This window comes from Saxophila tyrrhenica (assembly GCF_035928015.1).
Source record: "Saxophila tyrrhenica strain CCFEE 5935 chromosome Unknown scaffold_19, whole genome shotgun sequence".
NCBI classification, from domain to species: domain Eukaryota; kingdom Fungi; phylum Ascomycota; class Dothideomycetes; order Mycosphaerellales; family Extremaceae; genus Saxophila; species Saxophila tyrrhenica.
In genome coordinates, this window is record NW_027041751.1 from 1 (window position 1) to 18180 (window position 18180).

Sequence of the window (18180 nt, forward strand, 5' to 3'; positions counted from 1 at the left end):
GGGGGGGGGAGCTCAAGGACGTTGTGTCTACTCTTCTCCCACGTAGGGACTCCCGCTCATCCTCACTGCGCACTACCTGTAACCTTACAGCAGCAATGTGGTCTCGGGGAGAACATGACTCGCTGCTCCACACGTCCACCCCGCCAGAACCCCAGCCCAGCCCCCACGATGCTGCCGCGGTCCGCTTTTTGTTGGAACAGCCGACTGCCGAGCATTCACTCTATTCGACTCCACCATCTACCGTATGTGCAGATAGGTTTTGTGAGGACTGGAGGGCAGGACTAGGAAGGAAGAATCTCAAGCCGGGCAGAGCAGAGGGCCTCTCTCAAACACGTCCTCACTCCACGACTGGACTTCGATATATCTTGGGCCATTCCGACACCAGGACAAGTCGGCATCACAACAGCTACTTGAGGCAAGCAGACTGAAAGAATAAAGTCCTCCATCATGGCCACAGACCACCCCATCCCCCGAAAACTTTGGGAGCACCCCAACCCCAACTCCACCCTGGCAGCCAAATTCATGCAAACCGCCAATAAAAGATACTCCCTCAACCTCCAGACCTGGGACGACCTGCACGCCTTCTCCGTCAATCGGCGCTCCGACTTCTGGGGCCTCTTGTTCAACATCCACCCTATCATCCACACCGGCACCTACACCCGCCCCGTCGACGAGTCCGCTCGCATGGACGCCGTCCCACCTTGGTTCTCAGGCGTAAAGTGCAACTTCGCGGAAAACGTCCTCTTCTGGCCCGACCCCTCCGACTCCTCCAAACGCACCACATACCGCAAAGAGGACCACCGGATCGCCATCACAGAAGTTCGAGAAGGCTGCACGGAGATCCGGCAGGTTTCCTGGAAAGAACTACGAGAGCGGGTGGCGTTGCTGTCTAATGCCATGAGAGCGAAGGGGGTGAGGAAAGGGGATCGAGTGGCCGTGGTCGCGAGTAACTCGTTCGATACGATTACGGTGTTCTTTGCGACGACGGCTTTGGGAGGGATTTTCTCAAGTAGTTCGACGGATATGGGGAGTCGAGGGGTGTTGGATCGGTTGAGGCAGATTAAGCCGCGGTGGATTTTTGTGGACGATTGGGCGGTGTATAATGGGAAGACGATTGATTTGAGGCCGAAGATGGTCGAGCTTGAGGCTGGGATGAAGGGGGTGGAGGGGTTGGAGGGTTTGGTGAGTATGCCTCGTTGGCAAGACAGGGCGGCCGATATTTCTGCTGTACCGCGATGTGAGACGTTGGCGACGTTTGCAGAGGCGGCGAAGGGGGATATGACGTTCAGATTCGAGCAGATCGACTTCAACGACCCGTTCCTCATCGTCTACAGCTCCGGGACGACTGGGATGCCTAAGTGCATCGTCCATGCTGCTGGCGCTGTGCTCATCAACAATCGGAAGGAGGCGAGTCTACATCGCGACGCTGCAGCAACGGATCCATCGGACATGTGCACGCTGCAATACACTACCACGGGATGGATCATGTACATGTCCTCCTGCCTCTCCCTCAACTCCGGCGGCCGCTGCATCCTCTACGACGGATCGCCCTTCCAACCCGATCTCACCTCCTTCATCAAGCTCTGGTCTTCCCAAGGCGTGACAGACCTTGGACTATCTCCTAGGTACTTCCAGACCCTCGCCACAGCCAAACCGAACCCCATCGCGCCTCGTGAGATATGCGATTTGAGCAAACTGCGGCGTGTCACCTCCACGGGAATGGTGTTATCTGACATCCAATTCGAATGGTTCTACGACACCGCCTTCCCACCCCACGTCCAACTGGCCAACATAGCCGGCGGCACCGACCTCGCCGCCTGCCTTACCGGCGATACTTTGATGAAGCCCCTCTACGTTGGGGGCACACAAACCCCCATGCTCGGCATGAAAGTCGAAGTCTACGACCAAACCCTGCCAGGCGGCCGGGGTGTGCCAGGGAAACCTCTTCCCGCAGGCGAGCAAGGGGAGATGGTCTGCACGCGGGGCTTCCCAACCCAGCCGGTGAAGTTCTGGGACGACAAGGAGGAGAAGTACTTCAAAGCGTATTTCGAGCGATTCGACAACGTCTGGGCGCATGGGGATTTCATTTCCGTCCATCCTACAACCGGGCAAGTGTATCTCCACGGCCGAGCGGACGGTGTGCTAAACCCCAGCGGCGTGCGCTTTGGCAGCGCAGAAATCTACAACGCCCTCGACAACGCCTTCGGCGAGGAAGTGCAAGACAGTCTCTGCGTCGGTCAGCGACGGCCACAGGACATGGACGAGAGCGTCATGCTGTTCCTGCTCATGAAGCCTGGGAAGAAGTTCACGAACGAGTTGGTGAAGAGAGTGAAGGACGTGATTGCGAGGGATTGCGGGAGGAGGTGTGTGCCGAAGTTTGTGTTTGAGACGCCGGAGATTCCGACGACGATTAATCTGAAGAAGGTCGAGTTGCCGGTGAAGCAGATTGTGAGTGGGAAGGTGATTAAACCGAGTGATACGTTGGCGAATAAGGTAGGATGCATTGGGCAAAGGCATTCTCTGTGTTCGAGACACATTGCTGACACTTGGAACAGGAGTGCTTGAACTTCTACTACCAGTTCGCCAAAGTGGAGGAGCTGGTGCCTCCGCAGAGCAAGCTGTGAAGGATGTGTCTGAGATGTAGTCTGCACATACGTCCGACATTTAGATACGTGTACACACCTCTACAGCTTCGCCTTGGGTGCTGTCGTTGCCGGGTCCGTCTTCGCCCACTCCCGTAGCAGCTTGCGCTGAATCTTGCCACTGACGGACTTTGGCACTTCATCAATGAACTGGAGATACGATCAGCTCGCCCGTCCCATACTCTTTGATGACCTGAATGACTCACCCTCACGCCCCCATCGAGTCTCTTATGCCGCGCAACCCTACCCTCAATCCACTTTTGGACTTCTTCCTCCTTGACCCTCCCTTTGCTACCCTCCTTCAACGCCACGTACGCCCTAGGCAACTCCTCATACTCCCCCTGCACCGCGCACACCGCGGCATCCGCCACATGCTCATTCTCCAACAACACCGCCTCGAGCTCCGCCGGCGCAACCTGGAACCCCTTCACCTTGATCAACTCCTTCTTCCGATCAACGATCCAATGCCACCCCTCCTCATCCTTCACCGCTACATCCCCTGTCTTCAAAAACCCCTCAGCATCAAAGGCATCCCGCGTAGCTTGCTCGTTTCGCCAGTACCCGAGTGTAATGTTCGGACCACGAACATATATCTCCCCCCGCTCCCCGGGTCCGACTTCCTGCCCCTCATCGTTGATCAACTTCATCTCCGCATTCGGGTCGATGAGTCCAACGCTACCAGAGCGGTCGTCTCGCCCGCCGGGGACGTGGAGACAGGAGCAGGTGACCTCCGTCATGCCCCATGTTTGAATGACTTTGAGGCCGCATTTGGCGGAGACTTCGTTTTGTAACTCTTTCGACAAAGGAGCGGCGCCGCAGAGCACGTTGACGAGGGAGGAGAGGTCGTATTCTTGGGTTTCAGGACGTTTGGCGAGCATAACCAGGATCGGCGGCGCGGTTTGAATGTGCGTGATGTGGTGATTTTGGATGTGGGAGAGCCAGTTTCGGTAGTTGAAGCTGCGCATGCAATAACACGGTGTCTGCGTGATGGCGGCAGCGACGATGCTCCAGAGCTGGCCGTAGGCGTGGTAGAGAGGGAGAAAGCCTAGCCAGCGTTCTGGGGACGGAGAGGAGGGTTGTTCGAGGTTGCGCATGTAGATGGACTGTTCAACATTGGCGATGATGTTTTGGTGGGACACGATCACGCCCTTAGGAAGGCCAGTGGTGCCGCTGGAGTAGTTGAGGGCGGCTGTGCGGGTTTTGCTTTCCTGGGGGGTCATGCGGTGCCATTGCCATTGACTGGATTCTTGCTCTGAGCCTAGGATTGAGCGGAAGTCTTTGATGCCGTGCTTTGCCTCGCAAGGCCGGTCGCTGAAGAGGAATATGCGGTCTCTGGGTACACCAGTCTTCTCCGCCGCCTTCAAGACCGTGTCCAGATAAGGTGGCTCGACGAAGATGGCTTTTGAACCGGTATTCTCCAGCTGATACGATGTCTCGTCGACTCCGTAAGCAGGGTTGCAGCCAGTGAATATGCGTCCCGAGCCTGCGACCGCAAAGTATAACACCGGGATGAAGATGTGATTGTTGGTATACATCATGACGGCTTCATTCTGTTGGATGCCGAGTTTGTCGAGTCCGACTCCGAGTCTCCTGGCCCAATACAGAAGTTGTTTGAGCGAGAGCGAATTGGATGTGTCGTCGGCATCGATCCATATTGGAGCGTCTGCTGGTGTTTCGTTTTCAGAATATATGTAGCTGAGGACGTCGGTGGATGGGGTGTCGATGTTGTAGCGAGACTTCTCTGGCATTGTATCCAAGTACAGAACAGGACAAGTAGGGTATACGAGATCTAGAACAAGAAACTGAAGATATGTACGCAGAGACTCTTACTCGGACTGCTGGCATTGATGGGGACTTCGACGAGCATCGATACCACATCTCCAGCAAACAAGGAAGTGAGGGGCGGCTCGGATGGAGGTCGGTTGGAGAAGGACTCCAGTGTTTCTAGCGAGAGAGTCTCACCTATTTTACGTGACTGTCTAAGAGACAAGTGACGCAATACTTGGTATACTCCGCTGAAGATTGCATTTACTCGGTGTCACATGCCAAGCTGACATGTGATAATACAGGCATGAGGCGGGAACTTGTGGAAGCATCTCGACGGACATGAAGACATGGGCTTGGTTACTCCATTCAACGGCCTTCAGCAGCCTGTTATGTCCGTTTCGTCCGGGTCTGGAAACTCTATTCGCCCGACCTGGCCCCAGTCGTCCGACGCTTCACTCTGACTGAATCTTGTTTCTGACAACATCCAAGTCCATTTTCTGACTTTCTGACCCAGCCAGCGCCTTCAGCGGAGTCAAACTTCGATATGTGTTCGATCATTGGGCTGCAGAAGGATTGTCCCTCCAAACCGTATGTTGAACTCTAAACACCCTCCCACGTGAGGCAGCGGTGTCTGCAGGCAGGTATAAGTATCTCGAAGGCCGTAGCCAGCAATAGCATTCAAATCTTCCTCCCAAAGCCACGCAACACCTTCAACATGTCCTCAGAAGTCACCGTAACAGCTATCCTGAACGTCAAGCCGGAGAAGATAGACAAAGTACGTCTCCATCCATATTACTAGCACCACATCCATCTAACAACCTCCCATACAAAATCCTTCCTCGCCGAATCCCTAGACCACATCAGAGCAAACGAGCCTTACATCCTATCATTCCGGGTGCTCGAAGTACCTCCTAGCGAGGATGGCAAGCGGCAGATAATTCTTTGGGAAAGGTACGACCATTGAGGTTTCAGCTATGTGCTCGAAATGAGCTGACACGACTGTAGATATGAGAACCAGGCAGCGCTCGAAAAACACTGGAGCAGTCTAAAGTACCAGGAAATGATGTCCGAGATGCAAGCGGAGGATCTTCTGGTGGAGGGGCCTATGATCTTGCAAGCAAACGTTCTGGACGAGGTGATGCGGGACTGAATCAGTGCTGTTGCCTGCGTGAGAAACTCTTGCTGCTATGAGCTAGAACGGCCATATCCTACCCAGCAGCGCACAGCACCGCCAGAAGGACCAATGTATAATTTTTGCTGAAGTGAAAGGTGTATCGTCAAAGACTTTTGCCACGCCATTCCATGCATCGCTTGCTCGCTCTCACCACAACAATCACACGGTCCTCTCAGCCACTCTACCTCCGCTTCCTCCCAGCTTTCAAACGCTCTTCATACGCCTGCCACCCTTGCTTCCTGTACTCCGCCGCTGTCTTTTTGCGATCAGAGGCCTGCAGGATGCCTCTACCTACGATCATCACGTCCGAGCCACCATCCCCGATGACTTTTCGAGGAGTGTTGTACTGCTGCCCATGCGCGTCTCCGCCGGCGGCAAGCTGCACGCCGGGTGTCATGGTGATGAAATTGTCGTCTTTTTCTGAGTTGAGCGAGCGTTGGGCGATGAACCCCATGACGAAGTCTCTGTTCGATCGGGCATGCTTCACGCAGGCGTCCGTGTATTGAGGCGTGAGCATGTTGTCTTTTGAGGACATCTCAGCGAGCAGGAGTAGGGAGCGGTAGAAGGGTGCCGGGCCCAGCTCCTCTAGAGCTGCTTCAGAGTCGTCGTCCTCTTCATCTTCGTCTGACTCCTGGGTCGACTCCCGCGACATCGTAGGCCGTAGCGAGGGCTGCGGACTTATCGTCTCGGTCTTGGTGCTGATGGTGGTGCTAACAGATACGACGGACTGCTTCCTTCCCTTTCGATCTTCGTCAGGGTCGGCAATCTCTTCGGCTTCTGACTCCTCGTCCTGGGCACTGCTCTCCTCTTCGGATTCTACAGAGTCATCGTGGGCTCCAGTCTTGACTATGGGTGAGGCAGAAATCTCCGTTGACACAGACGTATTGTGCGCCGCAATCGCATTCCTGGCCGCCTCCGCCAGCGCAGTGATGATAGCCGGTCCCGGGAAAAGATGGGCATTCACAATCTGCGCCCATCGGACGATCGACAGCGGGCCTCCTGTATATTGTAGCTGTACGGTATCTGGCAATGAAATTAGCTGGCTGATTTCACATGTCAATAGTGAGAAACGCACTCCCGATGTCCCCAAACTTTCGATCTTCAAAAATGATGAAGCGTTTCCGCCTTGCCACTTCAGCCAGCCCTCTGGCGGTTCTATCCGTAAAGTCCTGAATGATGTCTGCATGCGTCTTGAGCACGCATATTTGGTCGCCCACGTCCTCGGCTAGTTGCAAAAGCTCCGCGGTAGTCGAGACATCAGCCGAGACGCACAAATTCGTCTTCTTGTGGTGGATCAACCTTAGCAAGTACGTCGCCAACGGCGTAAGATTCGGCTGCTCAGAGCGCTCGGCATAGCTCTGGTAGAGATTCGGGTGGCGGGCTGCAGAAGGCATGTTGTTGAATGTGCAGAGTTCCAGACTGGTAGACTTTTCGCTACTGAAGTTGAAAGTGTGACGTGAGAGCTGATAAATCTCTTTTCCGGACTCATTCGACAACCCGCAGTCGTTCGTCTCAATGCAGCTGCGGAAGTGGAAGGGAACGCCGCAAGCGAGCAGACAACATGCCGTTTTTCTCACTTATGCGTGACAAGAGCTCGTGTGGAAGCTAGACCAGATGCCAGCGTGCATAGTAGCGCCTCGAGGCTGGAAGTGAGCATGCAATTTCGCCGGGTGCAGGAGCGATTCGGGGAGGTAAGGTCCTAGATAAGAAACCGGGTCGCTGATGAAGAGACGAAGGGCTGGACTGGGCTGATATGTTGTCGGGTGGGATGTGATGTGCGGCGTGGGTGGGCCGTTGAAATCTTCGACTGCAATCGAGCAGGCTAGAAGTCTTCAGAACTACTTGTTGGCGAACGTGAACGGCGACCCCTTTGAGCGCCTCGCAGCAGTTCAATTTCGAAAGGTCAAACGGGGTCTGGTGGAACAATTCTTCATGCTCCGTTCGCAAACGCCGCCGACGCCGATTCATCTTGCGGCAGTTGAGAGATCCACCCGGTAAAGCGCCACCAGCAGCCAGGATCCGCGCCGCCCCCTCCACTGCAGCAGCTCGAATGCAGCGACACCTTCTCGCCAACATGCAGCTGGCCGAACGAGACGGCGGCAAATCCATCCCCCACGATTGGGTCCCCGCCGGATACCTGCTGTAGCGTGCATAAGTCACTGCGCAAGCTTCCCCGGGGCGATGGTAGGTGGGTGGGCAGTTTCACGGATGACCCGGCTATGGAGCACGTACGGAACACGAGAGGACGAACTGGTACCAAGATTCAGGTTTCCGAGATCTGTCGTTGTCCGATCTGGGCTACACAGCGTTCGGAGAGCGGTGACACAAGATCTGGTGCGACAGGGGACGACCGGTTTCAGAGAGGACAAGATGGCGCATGTGATAGATCGTTCTCCTCACACAATCACTGCATCCAGCCGCAAGTCAAACACATTGTTGATCACCCTAAAACAACCAGCCCGCTTCCCATCGCTTCACAACCGAGAGACCCTACTTCGTACGACCAGCCCTGGCAACAAATCGCTTCGCAGATTCAAGCTCTGCAGCGCCCAGTGGCGCGGCTCCGTACCTGTCACAGCAAAGCGTCAGCAGAGTCAATCTAACAGCCGAGACACGGCGGCACTTCATCACACAGCCAACGTCTGCCCTGCAGATGGGTGACACTTACCAAGCAATCATCGCCATCCCCAGAAATGCGCTTATGCAGCTGAACACAAGAGCGACAATGCCGCGGGCCGTGAAGCCTGATGGCAGTGGTGCAGGACTGGCGTTCTGGTTTTGCAGGTTCAACAGATCGATTGTGTTGCCCGCTGCGTTGCCGGAGACGGGCGTCCTGGCCGCGCGACACACGTCATAGTGGTCTTTTGGTATGTCGAGTGTCTTTTGCAGCTCGAGTGGAGCTTCTATCATGGTTGCAGCAAGGCCAGTGGCCAGGTGCCAGTCGATGTGGCAGTGGAAGAGCCAGACTCCTGCTCATTCATCAGCAAGGCGCTAGGATTCTGAGCAGACGGCGCTGACTCACCAGGATTGTCCGCCCTGAAACGAATGGCAAAGTTGCCATTCGGATTCACCATAAGCGTGTCTCGACGCATGGGTGCGGCCGGAAATGAATGATCGTCACTGGCATTGTAGAAACCGGAGCCGGCTGGAGCACGATAGACGGTCTGAAAATTGTGCCCGTGGAGATGAAAGCTACAACACGGGAGGCAGAAGGTCAGCGATGCCTTAAATGTCCTTTGCGCATTGTCAACATACGGATGCTTGCCACCGTCATCGTTGTTTAACACTATCTCCACGATGTCGCCCTTGTTCAGCACGTAAGAGTTGGTGTAAGCGCCATATACTGCCGCCTCAGACGCCTTGTCGCCGGTGGTCAGGACGCTGTAGAGGGTAGGAACCACAGGTGTGACATATGTGACGTCGTTGAAGAAGGCACTTTGTAAGTCAGCGTTGGCCTTTTGGGGGTGGAGGAAGGACTTCACATACTAGTTGGCACCATCTCCAAGATTATCCATCTTCAGATCAAGATTGAACGAGTAGTCAACATGATCAAAGAGCTCAAGGCCGTCTTCTGGCACGAGAGAAAAGTCGTCAAAGGGATGGAAAGCCTCAATTGGGCTTGCTACTGGCTTCGGTGCTGAGGCATCATACATAAGCCAGCCGGTAACGTTGGGGTTGAGCGTTGGAGGGACGACGTCGAAGAGGCTCTGATCGTTGCATTAGCATAGTCTTCACACACCAGGATGTAAGATGTCTTACCTCGTCCATACTGCTGACCATGGCGAAGTTGGAGGAGCTGTTCTCCTTCATCGTCACCAAGAAGCCGTATCGTTGTGCAGTCGTTAGGTAGATCATATCCGTCTCAGCCGGTTGAGTGTACACCCCATCAACCTCTATGATGCGCATTCTATGGCCCTCAATCCAGAAGTACTGGCCAGCAAAGGCGCCAATGTTCGTCAAGCGGAAGAAGTAGGTCTTGCCGGGCTCCACTGCGACAGTAAAGTTTTGCGTATCGTTCATGAGCGCCGAGTTGGGCACTGGCTCAGCGCCGGTAGGATTCTTGTGGCTGATGAAGTCGGTGAGGAGTCCAGGCATCTCGTCGTGGTACCAGTCGGAGACCGTGAATGCCATCTCCTCGTCAAATTGGCCTCTGAAAGGATTCTCCGGATCGTGGATGATAAATTGTCCTCTCCAGCCGTCGGGATACTGACCGCGGGTGTGAGAATGGTACCAGTATGTGCCGGGTTGGTCGACCTGCTTGTTGTCAATACTTCAGACTCCTTAGTGGTTGCAGACGAGCTTACGGTGAAGTTGTATGTCATAGAATGTCCTGGTGGCACATCGCACTGAGTGACTCCTACAGGCCCATCCATATCGTTGGTGCCGTTCTGGTACAGACCGTGGAAGTGCGCACTGGTGCTTTGGTTGCCGAGCTGCGAAGCATTAGTTAGCGGGAGCATGTTCTTGGTGGGCGTGTATCGCGTACCTTGTTGTGAAGGTTGATAATCACACGGTCACCCTTTGTGAAGTTCAACAGAGGTAACGGCCATTGCCCGTTGATGCCAATGACAGAACGCTCAGCCATGCCATCTGGATTCCCCCTGACCCAGCCGACATTGAAGTCGTGTGTGACTGTGGCCGCGATGGCACTAGGAAGACCTTTGGGCAGGAGCGCGATGAGACAGACCAGGAAGTTTGATAGTGAGAGAGCCATTGCTATCGTTGAGACGTGGTGAAGACTCTGATCCGGCACTCTGCGCACCGGTAGCTCGAGAAACGTAGGAGATGCTGTCTGGAAGGTCGAGAGATTGATAAGATCGATCCGTATGTTATCAGATCAGGTGGACAGCAACTTTTCACCTTCTCAGCAGCACGTCAGACGTTGGGCCGAATATCGGAGTCCAGAACACGATCTGATAAGACCACGACTGTCGGCTGATTGCTTGGCCGCAGGCTTGAACTGCACAAAGATTGGTTAAGACTTCTCGCCAAGCAGAATTAGCGAGTCGATGGACTGGAACCCGCAGTGACGACGTCGTGATATGACCAGAGCTCGGGATCTTTCACGAGACGATAGAAGCGGATCACCTCGCCTCGCTGCTTGGAAGAGATGACCGCTTGTTCTGAGCGCGCAGCAGCCGCAAAGGTCGCTGGGTGGAAGTCTGAGATACTCCGAAAACCTGGCGACGTCTCCAAGGCCGTTGAGCGAGGTCGAGCTGGTCGAGAAGAGGCCGTGAGGTTCCAGCTAGCCGGTATGTACGGGAGATGAGGTGCTCCAGTTATCAATCGGGCATCAGATAAAGGTTCTTGCCAGCTTCAGAGCAGTGGAACCTTTGGGGGATTGAGCGAGCCAATGACAGCTAACGCACGACGGAAAATTTGGCTTTTCACTTAGCTCGCCGATCAAATGAAGCTAAGAAAAGAGACAGGCGAGACTGCCCCTCACGTATGGAGAGAGTTTGACACTCTGAACCAGTCCTGAAAGTGTAAAGTGGTTGTGATAAGGTCTTCGGACGAACGGTGGGTTGCAGGTGTCGAGAATGTGTCTTCTGAAGTGAAACTGGAGTCTGTACTTGCCGTCTGCTGTCGTCACCCACGTTGGGCTCCTCCCGCTGGACGTCCGCCAAGCCCCACAGTCTGTCAGATCACCCCATTGTCGAGCGCCTCATCGGATTGATTCTCGTGTTCTGCGTCCGACCTCGGCGGGTTGCGCAGTTCACCAGCGGAGAGGCAAGTCGTAACCCGCAAGTGCGATCATATGAAATTCCACATCTGATAACTCGCTTTATCAGATCCTCCTCCCATCTCACTTACCACTCACGAAAGACACCATCTCCAACATCAGAGTGTTTTCCAAGCCATGACGAACGTCTTCGCCATACCAGTCTTCTTCATCTGCTTCAGGGAATGCCTCGAAACCGTCATCATCGTCTCGGTGCTGCTTGCGTTCTTGAAACAGTCCATCGGGCCTGATCGGGATCGGTTCGTATACAAGAAGCTCGTCAAACAAGTCTGGACAGGTGTCGGCGCGGGTTTGTTGATATGCGTCATCATCGGGGCTGGCATGATCGGTGCTGTAAGAAATCTTCTAGACGGTCGTCCCCTCATGTCGAAAGCTGCTGACCAGCGTATTAGTTCTACGGCATCGGCAAAGACACCTTCTCCGGCACCGAAGACCTCTGGGAAGGCGTCTTCGGTCTCATCGCAACCATCATCATCTCGCTCGTCGGCGCCGCACTTCTCCGTGTCTCGAAGCTCCAGGACAAATGGAGGGTCAAGCTGGCCAACGCATTGGAGAAGCAAGACCTCCGCCACAAGACGACGTCCGGTGATCGCTTCAAGCTCTGGTGCGAGAAGTATGCTATGTTCTTGCTGCCTTTCATCACGGTCTTGCGTGAAGGCTTAGAGGCGGTTGTCTTCATTGGTGGAGTTGGGCTTGGTCTGCCAGCTGAGTCGTTTCCATTGGCCGTGATCTGTGGACTGCTTGCTGGTATCGCCATTGGCTACCTTATCTACCGGTGAGTGCCCAGAATGCATGCTCACACCACACCAGCGCTAACAAAGCGTAGTGGCGGCAACTCCGCGAAGCTGCAAGTCTTCCTCATCATCTCGACATGCTTCCTGTACTTAGTGGCAGCCGGTAAGCCATCAGCAACAACCACACGTCTTCACACATACTGACTGTCCCGCAGGCCTCTTTTCCAAAGCAATCTGGTTCCTTCAAAACCACCAATGGAGCAAGATCACCGGTGGTGATGCCGCTGAGAACGGGTCAGGCCCGGGCTCGTACAACATCAAGCAGAGCGTCTGGCACGTCAACTGCTGCAACCCCGAGATCAACGGCGGTGGCGGCTGGGGCGTCTTCAACTCGCTCTTCGGCTGGACCAATTCTGCGACCTATGGCTCGGTCATCTCATACAATGTCTACTGGCTTGCCGTCATCCTGGCGTTTGGCAGCATGCAGTACTATGAGAAGAAGGGTCACTGGCCGTTCATGAAGGCGAAGGTGAGAGACAGCGACGACGAGTACGCCGAGAAGAGGTCTTCGGAAGCTTCATCCGGTGTTGTTGATGCTGGTTTGACCAAGGAGGCGGATGGTGCGCAGACGTCGTCGACGGTGCGTGAGATCCAAGTTTAGGTGGAAACCCAATCTCCATTGAGTACGGAGCATTGCTTGCTCAATGCAAAGGCACATAGCGATGGTCATTGGAGAGAGCGTGGTAAGAGGCGGTGTGCTGATGTTTTGAAACTCCTTTCGTGCTCGCGTCGAGAGCAGAGAGGTCAGCTGAATTAGGCGGCTTCTGATTGGCTGAGTCCTCAACTAGACTGCGTCCAACTCTTCTCCATTGACTCCATCCTCTCTCTTCGTCTTCAGATGACGAGCCCAGGACTCGCGCGATCAAGTCTAGCATAGCCGTCCGATAGCACTTCACGTCCCCTCTAACTTACTTCCGATCAAAAGTGAGTCTTACGTTCCTTCAGATACTCATAATTCTCCGTCTCCCTCATGACAACGGCATGCAGCTGCTTCCCCTGCTCGGGCCCGAACTCTGCTGTCCATTCTTCCAGCTTGCGGTCGAGATCGATGGACTCCTCTGCGGGCTAGTGCAGTGTTAGCTGCGTCCACATGCGTACAGGACAAATACCAACCTTGGCTCCTCTCTTAATACCCTTTGAGCCGAACATGTCCTTGAAAAAGGCGCGGGCGCTGAGATACCGTCAGTGTGGTCCATTGCAAGCTCGCTGTCGACTATCACGTACAGCACTGAAGGTGGCTGCTGCTCCTCAGGCGTAGGCTCCCACTCGAACTGGACACCATCTCGATTGACTCCTGTCTCCTTGCAAACCCGGTCCACGACGGCTTCCGTATTGTACTTTTGCAAGAAGCCAAACGTCAGCAAAGATCATACCATAAAGTCTGACTAGCCTCACGATGAAGTCTTGCGTCTCGATCACCAATACCTCTGGAGGTAGAGGTACATCCTTAGACTTGCTACAGTGATTGCTACTTTTCAAGACACTCTGCCGCCGCAGAAACGACTCCAGCAAAAGCCGAGTCCAATACAGCGTTGTACAGATCTGGAAGTCTTCGTCGTCGATCCTGCTCCGGACGCTGTTGTTCATCATTCGGAGCCTGTCCTTTGCCATCAACTCTAGCACGCATCGAAGCGGGCGGTATGGTCCCGCGGACGAAGCAACTCACCACGACGGAATGGTCAGAGCCGGATGTCGGAAGAGGATCACCGGCGTCACACCATCCAAGAACTCTCTACTGAACGGTGTTGGGTTCTCGCTCTGTTTTGTCGGCCACGGCTCGCCGCTCAACCAGGTATCGATCACCTCCGGCGGGACAACGCAGAAGGTGTGGTCTTTTGCCCACGCCATCTTGCCCTTGTCACCGTTAGCAGCGGTTTGGCCGCGACGGAAAGACGACCCACCCTCTCCTGAATGGCGGCCACAGTCTGTTCGATCTCCTTCGCTTGATTCTCATAAGTCTCGGGCGGAAACATTCTGGCGCCATTGTTCGCCGCCTCCGTCAGACTGCTGTATGCGTCTTCAGCCTCCTGACAGTGCCGACGGCCCCGCCATGTGTTCTTCTGTGGACCGTAGACGGATGGACCCATCATGCTGAGCAGTTCGGGTAAGCTGCTGATCGGATTCGAGATGAGGTTAGACGCCTACTGCATGAATACATGCTCGAGCTGTGGATGTGCCATCCATATCTTCCCGAAGACCTGAGAGCATGTTCTCGGACCGTCGAAGACGTAGACAGGCTTGATGGGCTGTTGTTCGGCCATTGGAAAGAGGAACAAATGTTGCAAAGAAAGGGACACGAAGACATGTTGGAAGCTGACATATACTTATATATACTTGCCTCGCACTCGTTCGATATACAGCAACGCCATCAGTGCTAGAACCTGATCTGGCCAAAATCTCTAGCTGGCCGGTAGTCGTCCAAGTTTTCAGCTATGCTCCAAAGTGTGCAAACGCAGCGCTCCGGCCTTTCCAAGACACACCCTGGCGTCGAGTTGATTACAAAGAGGTCGCGGCAGCGTTGTGTCTTGATGGCCTGCACGATGCGCCAGGGTGAAGAACCAAGGCATCAAGTCACAGCGATAGATCAGCCGTCTCGTTCTCGTTCAGCCCCAGGGCTGGCGTGGTGAAGTCGAAGCTTGTTCTTGTTCCGCCTCCAGGAACTGCTTGTCAAATTTTGAGGCGTCTGATTGGCTGCGTTCGAATCTCTCGGTTTCGAGACATTTTCTAAGGTAGTCGCAATTCTTCTCTACCACAGTAGCACATTCAGCAAGAGATCATGGCTCTTCCAGTACCTAAAAATGTCAAGGAGGACAAGCGCCAGTCATCCCAAGATCCAGAAGAACCCTCCAGCCAAGCCAACGTAAACACCACCGCCCACGACATGGAAGAAGAATACCACACCTCCTCCTCCGAACAAGAAAACCCAGAAGACCTCGAATTCAACACCTCCTTACAACCCAGAGCCCCACTCCTCCCCGCCGAAGTTCTCAAGCCCCTCCCCAGTCCCACGCGATCACTCCAGGACATCCCGCTCGAGCGCATGACCAGGAAGCAGAAGCGGGCAGAGCGCAACCGTAGTCGGCAGGCGAAGAAGGCTGTGTGGGACCAACTTAGAGCAGAGGCGAAGGGGAGTGGGGTGCTTGAGGCGGGCAAGGTTGCGCAGTTGAAGAGGGGGGCTGGAAAGTCGAAGGAGAAGGTTAGGAGTGGGAGGGTAGAGAAGGCGGGGGGGAAGAAGACGAAGGCGAAGTCGAAGGTGTCCGGGAGGCAGGAAATGCTTGAGGATCGGAAGAGGCAGATCAGGTCAACTGGGGAGGGCAGGAAGGGGAAGAGAGCGAAGACGGGGAGCAAGCGCTGAAGAGGACATTCAATGGTGCAATGACTTGGGTATACGCTCACGCCGCTCGCGACGATACAAGGACATCAAAAGTCCAACACCAACCCCCCAGCAACCTTCTCCAAATCATCGAGCTCCAACCATCCAGCATCCATCTCGCTGATCATCCCCGCCTCCGCCGCTGCCCGCTTCTGCAGCGCCGCTCGCGCAATCGCCTCTTGGACGAACGTCTCGATGTACTTTTGGAAGACTTGAAGAGCTTGCTTGTCGATTTGCGTGGACTTGTCGGCAAAGTGCTCGTGCAAGAGGCGGGTGAGGAGGGGTTGTGGGATGGAGACTGAGGAGTCGGGCTGGCTTGCTTCGGGTGGAGGATTGCTTGCTGCTGCGTCTCGGTCGGGTAAGGGGGAGAAGGCGTCATCGTCATCGCCGTCTGAGATGGCCACGGGTGAGGGCTGTCGGGGTGGGTTGCGCTTAGCTGGTGGCTTCTTCGCTGGCGCAGCCGGTCGTGGTCGGGCTGTCAGAGGGTTGTCGGCTAGCTCTTCGTCGGAGTCGTCATCGTCGATTGCATCCGCCTGAGCACTCTCATCCTCGCTGTCATCTCGTACTGAAAGCTTCCTCTTCGCAAGCGCTGGCCGCACAGCCGGTCTTGACGCTGTAGAGGCCTCAGATTCAGTCGTCGGTATTCGCGGTACTTGCGACGGCCGGTGTGGTTTGAACGGCGGTGCTTTGCGTTTCGATGCGGCATAGACCACATTCTCCTTAGGTTCCTTGCGAGGTGGCATGTTCGATTGATTGCTCTGGTGTCTACGTTTGAGAAGCATGTGCGAAGAAGCATCTACTGCAATGAACCCCACCTCGCGCTAAGACGCGTGAATCACGTGGCGTAAATGGGGGTCGCGGTTGCTTTGATAGAAGGACTTTCACATGCCCATTCACATGGTACATATATCTGAAGATCATAAGACAAGTTCATACTATCAGCGACTCTACAAGTTCAACACCACCCTCCCCTATCAGTTTTTCTCACTTCAGATCCTCCTGCTTCGCATGACTGATAAAATACTGCCCCGTCTCAGTATTATTTGTCACATTCGTCTGCATCACACTCCCTCCCTTCAAACTGCCGACCTCAGCTGTCCCACCCGCAATAGGCCTCGAGAGATGATTGTCCCCGCTCTTCACCGTGAAGTTGGCCAACGAGATTTCGTAAGGATTGCGGTTGACGACTGTGGGAAGGCCAAAGTACTTCGCCTCAACTTCATCGTAGGTAAAGTGCAGCTCGAAATACCCGCGATAGTAGAGATCGTTCCAGTGTAACTCCGGGTTCGCGCTCTCGAGCCAGTCGGAGTAGTTATTTGCGGAGCTGATGCTGATGTTCTGGCCGTATGGGCAAGGAGACGTAACGGCGGAGCCACCGAACTCAGCTCCTAGAGCTCCTTTGCCTGTCTCGACGTCGTAGTCGGCATCGTCTATCCAGACGAGGTCGGAAACCCAGGAGGCGTGGCTGTCGCCTGAGATGACGATGTTGTTGCCGATGTTGTTGTCGGTGAGATGCTGCAGCGTGCGGTTGCGGTTGGAGGTATAGCCGTCCCAGGCGTCGTAGTCGAGGGGGTTGACGTTTCCGTATGCGACTGATTCGTTGACACGAGAGAAGACGGTCTGCGAACCGATGAGTCTCCATCGTGCGCCGCGATCAGCGGAGGTGGATAGCTGGTTGTAAAACCAATTTTCCTGACGAGAGCCCATCATGGTCCGACTAGCATCATCCGAGATCTCGTGGATGTAGTCGGTGTTCCAGTAGAGGTCGGTGATAGAGCGGTCGTACTGACGGGTGTCAAGCATGATCAAGTCGAGCAGCGACCCGAGCTTGAAAGACCGCCAGATTCGCAAGTTGTCGTTCATCTCTACCTGACCTGCAGCAGGACCCAAAGTCAGTCTCAGTACGCGGCTAGGAGATTAGTAAGGGTTACGTACGAATAGGCATCCACTCAAAGTAAGCCCTCACAGCATTCATCTTCCTCTGATCCGTAGACACACCCCCATCATGAACAAAAGAATCCTCAGTATTATTCAAATACGCCATGCCATCTCGGTACGTATTATCAGCAACCTCATGATCATCCCAGACCGGAATCCAAGGGTAGGTAGCATGGGACAACAGCAGGTCCTCATCCGCTCGGTAAGCGCTCAGTCGCGCACGATAGTCGTAGAGACTGTAGATGATCCGGCCATACGGCGCGGGCACACGTCCGATGCTGTAGCCGTAGCCATAGTCTCCGGTGCCGGCGTACTCGTAGATATAGTCACCAAGGTGGATCACATAATCCACGCTGTCTTTCCTCGCGGGGTTGCCGTAGGCGTTGAAGAAGCCAAACGGGTAGTTGGAGCAGGAGTACACGGCAAGTGCCAGCTTCGTCACGTAGTCTGTTGGCGCGGGAGCGGTCTTCGTGCGTCCGACCGGGCTGGTGTTGTTGCTGCCGCAGACGTTGAACTGGTAGTAGTACCGTGTGAAGGCGGTGAGATTGCTTGCCTCGACCTTCACCGTGAAATCGATATCGGACGACGTATATGCCATTCCGCTGCTCTCGACCTCCGCGAAGTTGGCCGTCCTCGCGACCTTGAATTCGACACAAACAGGTGCTGTCGAGACCTGGACGGGGCCGTGGTTGTAGAGCGGTACGTTCCCGCTAACAGTCGAGTTGCTGTTCACCGAATCAAACATTGGC

The 18180-nt window shown here is 54.8% G+C and overlaps 11 protein-coding genes across 11 annotated transcripts; 4 read left to right on the forward strand and 7 right to left on the reverse strand.

Annotated features, from left to right (window-relative positions):
* Positions 1-447: 447 nt before the first annotated feature.
* LTR77_009656 (uncharacterized protein) lies at positions 448-2624 on the forward strand (the record flags this gene model as incomplete). The annotated part of the gene is made up of 2 exons (XM_064806882.1): positions 448-2493; positions 2556-2624. The coding sequence occupies 2 exons, from the start codon at positions 448-450 to the stop codon at positions 2622-2624; spliced, it is 2115 nt and encodes a 704-aa protein (XP_064654698.1).
* Positions 2625-2684: 60 nt separating this feature from the next.
* LTR77_009657 (uncharacterized protein) lies at positions 2685-4390 on the reverse strand (the record flags this gene model as incomplete). Its single annotated transcript, XM_064806883.1, has 2 exons — positions 2685-2792; positions 2849-4390. The coding sequence occupies 2 exons, from the start codon at positions 4388-4390 to the stop codon at positions 2685-2687; spliced, it is 1650 nt and encodes a 549-aa protein (XP_064654699.1).
* A 734-nt stretch (positions 4391-5124) lies between these two features.
* LTR77_009658 (uncharacterized protein) lies at positions 5125-5559 on the forward strand (the record flags this gene model as incomplete). The annotated part of the gene is made up of 3 exons (XM_064806884.1): positions 5125-5184; positions 5209-5360; positions 5415-5559. The coding sequence occupies 3 exons, from the start codon at positions 5125-5127 to the stop codon at positions 5557-5559; spliced, it is 357 nt and encodes a 118-aa protein (XP_064654700.1).
* Positions 5560-5764: 205 nt separating this feature from the next.
* URA3 (orotidine 5'-phosphate decarboxylase) lies at positions 5765-6977 on the reverse strand (the record flags this gene model as incomplete). Its single annotated transcript, XM_064806885.1, has 2 exons — positions 5765-6606; positions 6659-6977. 2 exons carry the CDS (start codon positions 6975-6977, stop codon positions 5765-5767), a joined length of 1161 nt encoding a protein of 386 aa, XP_064654701.1.
* Positions 6978-8489: 1512 nt separating this feature from the next.
* Positions 8490-10297, reverse strand: LTR77_009660 (uncharacterized protein; the record flags this gene model as incomplete). The annotated part of the gene is made up of 6 exons (XM_064806886.1): positions 8490-8775; positions 8839-9018; positions 9070-9290; positions 9343-9837; positions 9888-10016; positions 10070-10297. 6 exons carry the CDS (start codon positions 10295-10297, stop codon positions 8490-8492), a joined length of 1539 nt encoding a protein of 512 aa, XP_064654702.1.
* Positions 10298-11443: 1146 nt separating this feature from the next.
* FTR1 (high-affinity iron permease) lies at positions 11444-12721 on the forward strand (the record flags this gene model as incomplete). The annotated part of the gene is made up of 4 exons (XM_064806887.1): positions 11444-11659; positions 11719-12101; positions 12153-12223; positions 12276-12721. The coding sequence occupies 4 exons, from the start codon at positions 11444-11446 to the stop codon at positions 12719-12721; spliced, it is 1116 nt and encodes a 371-aa protein (XP_064654703.1).
* A 317-nt stretch (positions 12722-13038) lies between these two features.
* Positions 13039-13269, reverse strand: LTR77_009662 (uncharacterized protein; the record flags this gene model as incomplete). The annotated part of the gene is made up of 2 exons (XM_064806888.1): positions 13039-13185; positions 13234-13269. The coding sequence occupies 2 exons, from the start codon at positions 13267-13269 to the stop codon at positions 13039-13041; spliced, it is 183 nt and encodes a 60-aa protein (XP_064654704.1).
* Positions 13270-13782: 513 nt separating this feature from the next.
* Positions 13783-14210, reverse strand: LTR77_009663 (uncharacterized protein; the record flags this gene model as incomplete). The annotated part of the gene is made up of 2 exons (XM_064806889.1): positions 13783-13974; positions 14022-14210. The coding sequence occupies 2 exons, from the start codon at positions 14208-14210 to the stop codon at positions 13783-13785; spliced, it is 381 nt and encodes a 126-aa protein (XP_064654705.1).
* A 686-nt stretch (positions 14211-14896) lies between these two features.
* Positions 14897-15475, forward strand: LTR77_009664 (uncharacterized protein; the record flags this gene model as incomplete). The annotated part of the gene is made up of 1 exon (XM_064806890.1): positions 14897-15475. One exon carries the CDS (start codon positions 14897-14899, stop codon positions 15473-15475), a length of 579 nt encoding a protein of 192 aa, XP_064654706.1.
* Positions 15476-15540: 65 nt separating this feature from the next.
* On the reverse strand, positions 15541-16236 carry LTR77_009665 (uncharacterized protein; the record flags this gene model as incomplete). The annotated part of the gene is made up of 1 exon (XM_064806891.1): positions 15541-16236. The coding sequence occupies one exon, from the start codon at positions 16234-16236 to the stop codon at positions 15541-15543; it is 696 nt and encodes a 231-aa protein (XP_064654707.1).
* A 241-nt stretch (positions 16237-16477) lies between these two features.
* On the reverse strand, positions 16478-18176 carry LTR77_009666 (uncharacterized protein; the record flags this gene model as incomplete). Its single annotated transcript, XM_064806892.1, has 2 exons — positions 16478-17367; positions 17429-18176. The coding sequence occupies 2 exons, from the start codon at positions 18174-18176 to the stop codon at positions 16478-16480; spliced, it is 1638 nt and encodes a 545-aa protein (XP_064654708.1).
* Between the last annotated feature and the right edge of the window lie 4 nt (positions 18177-18180).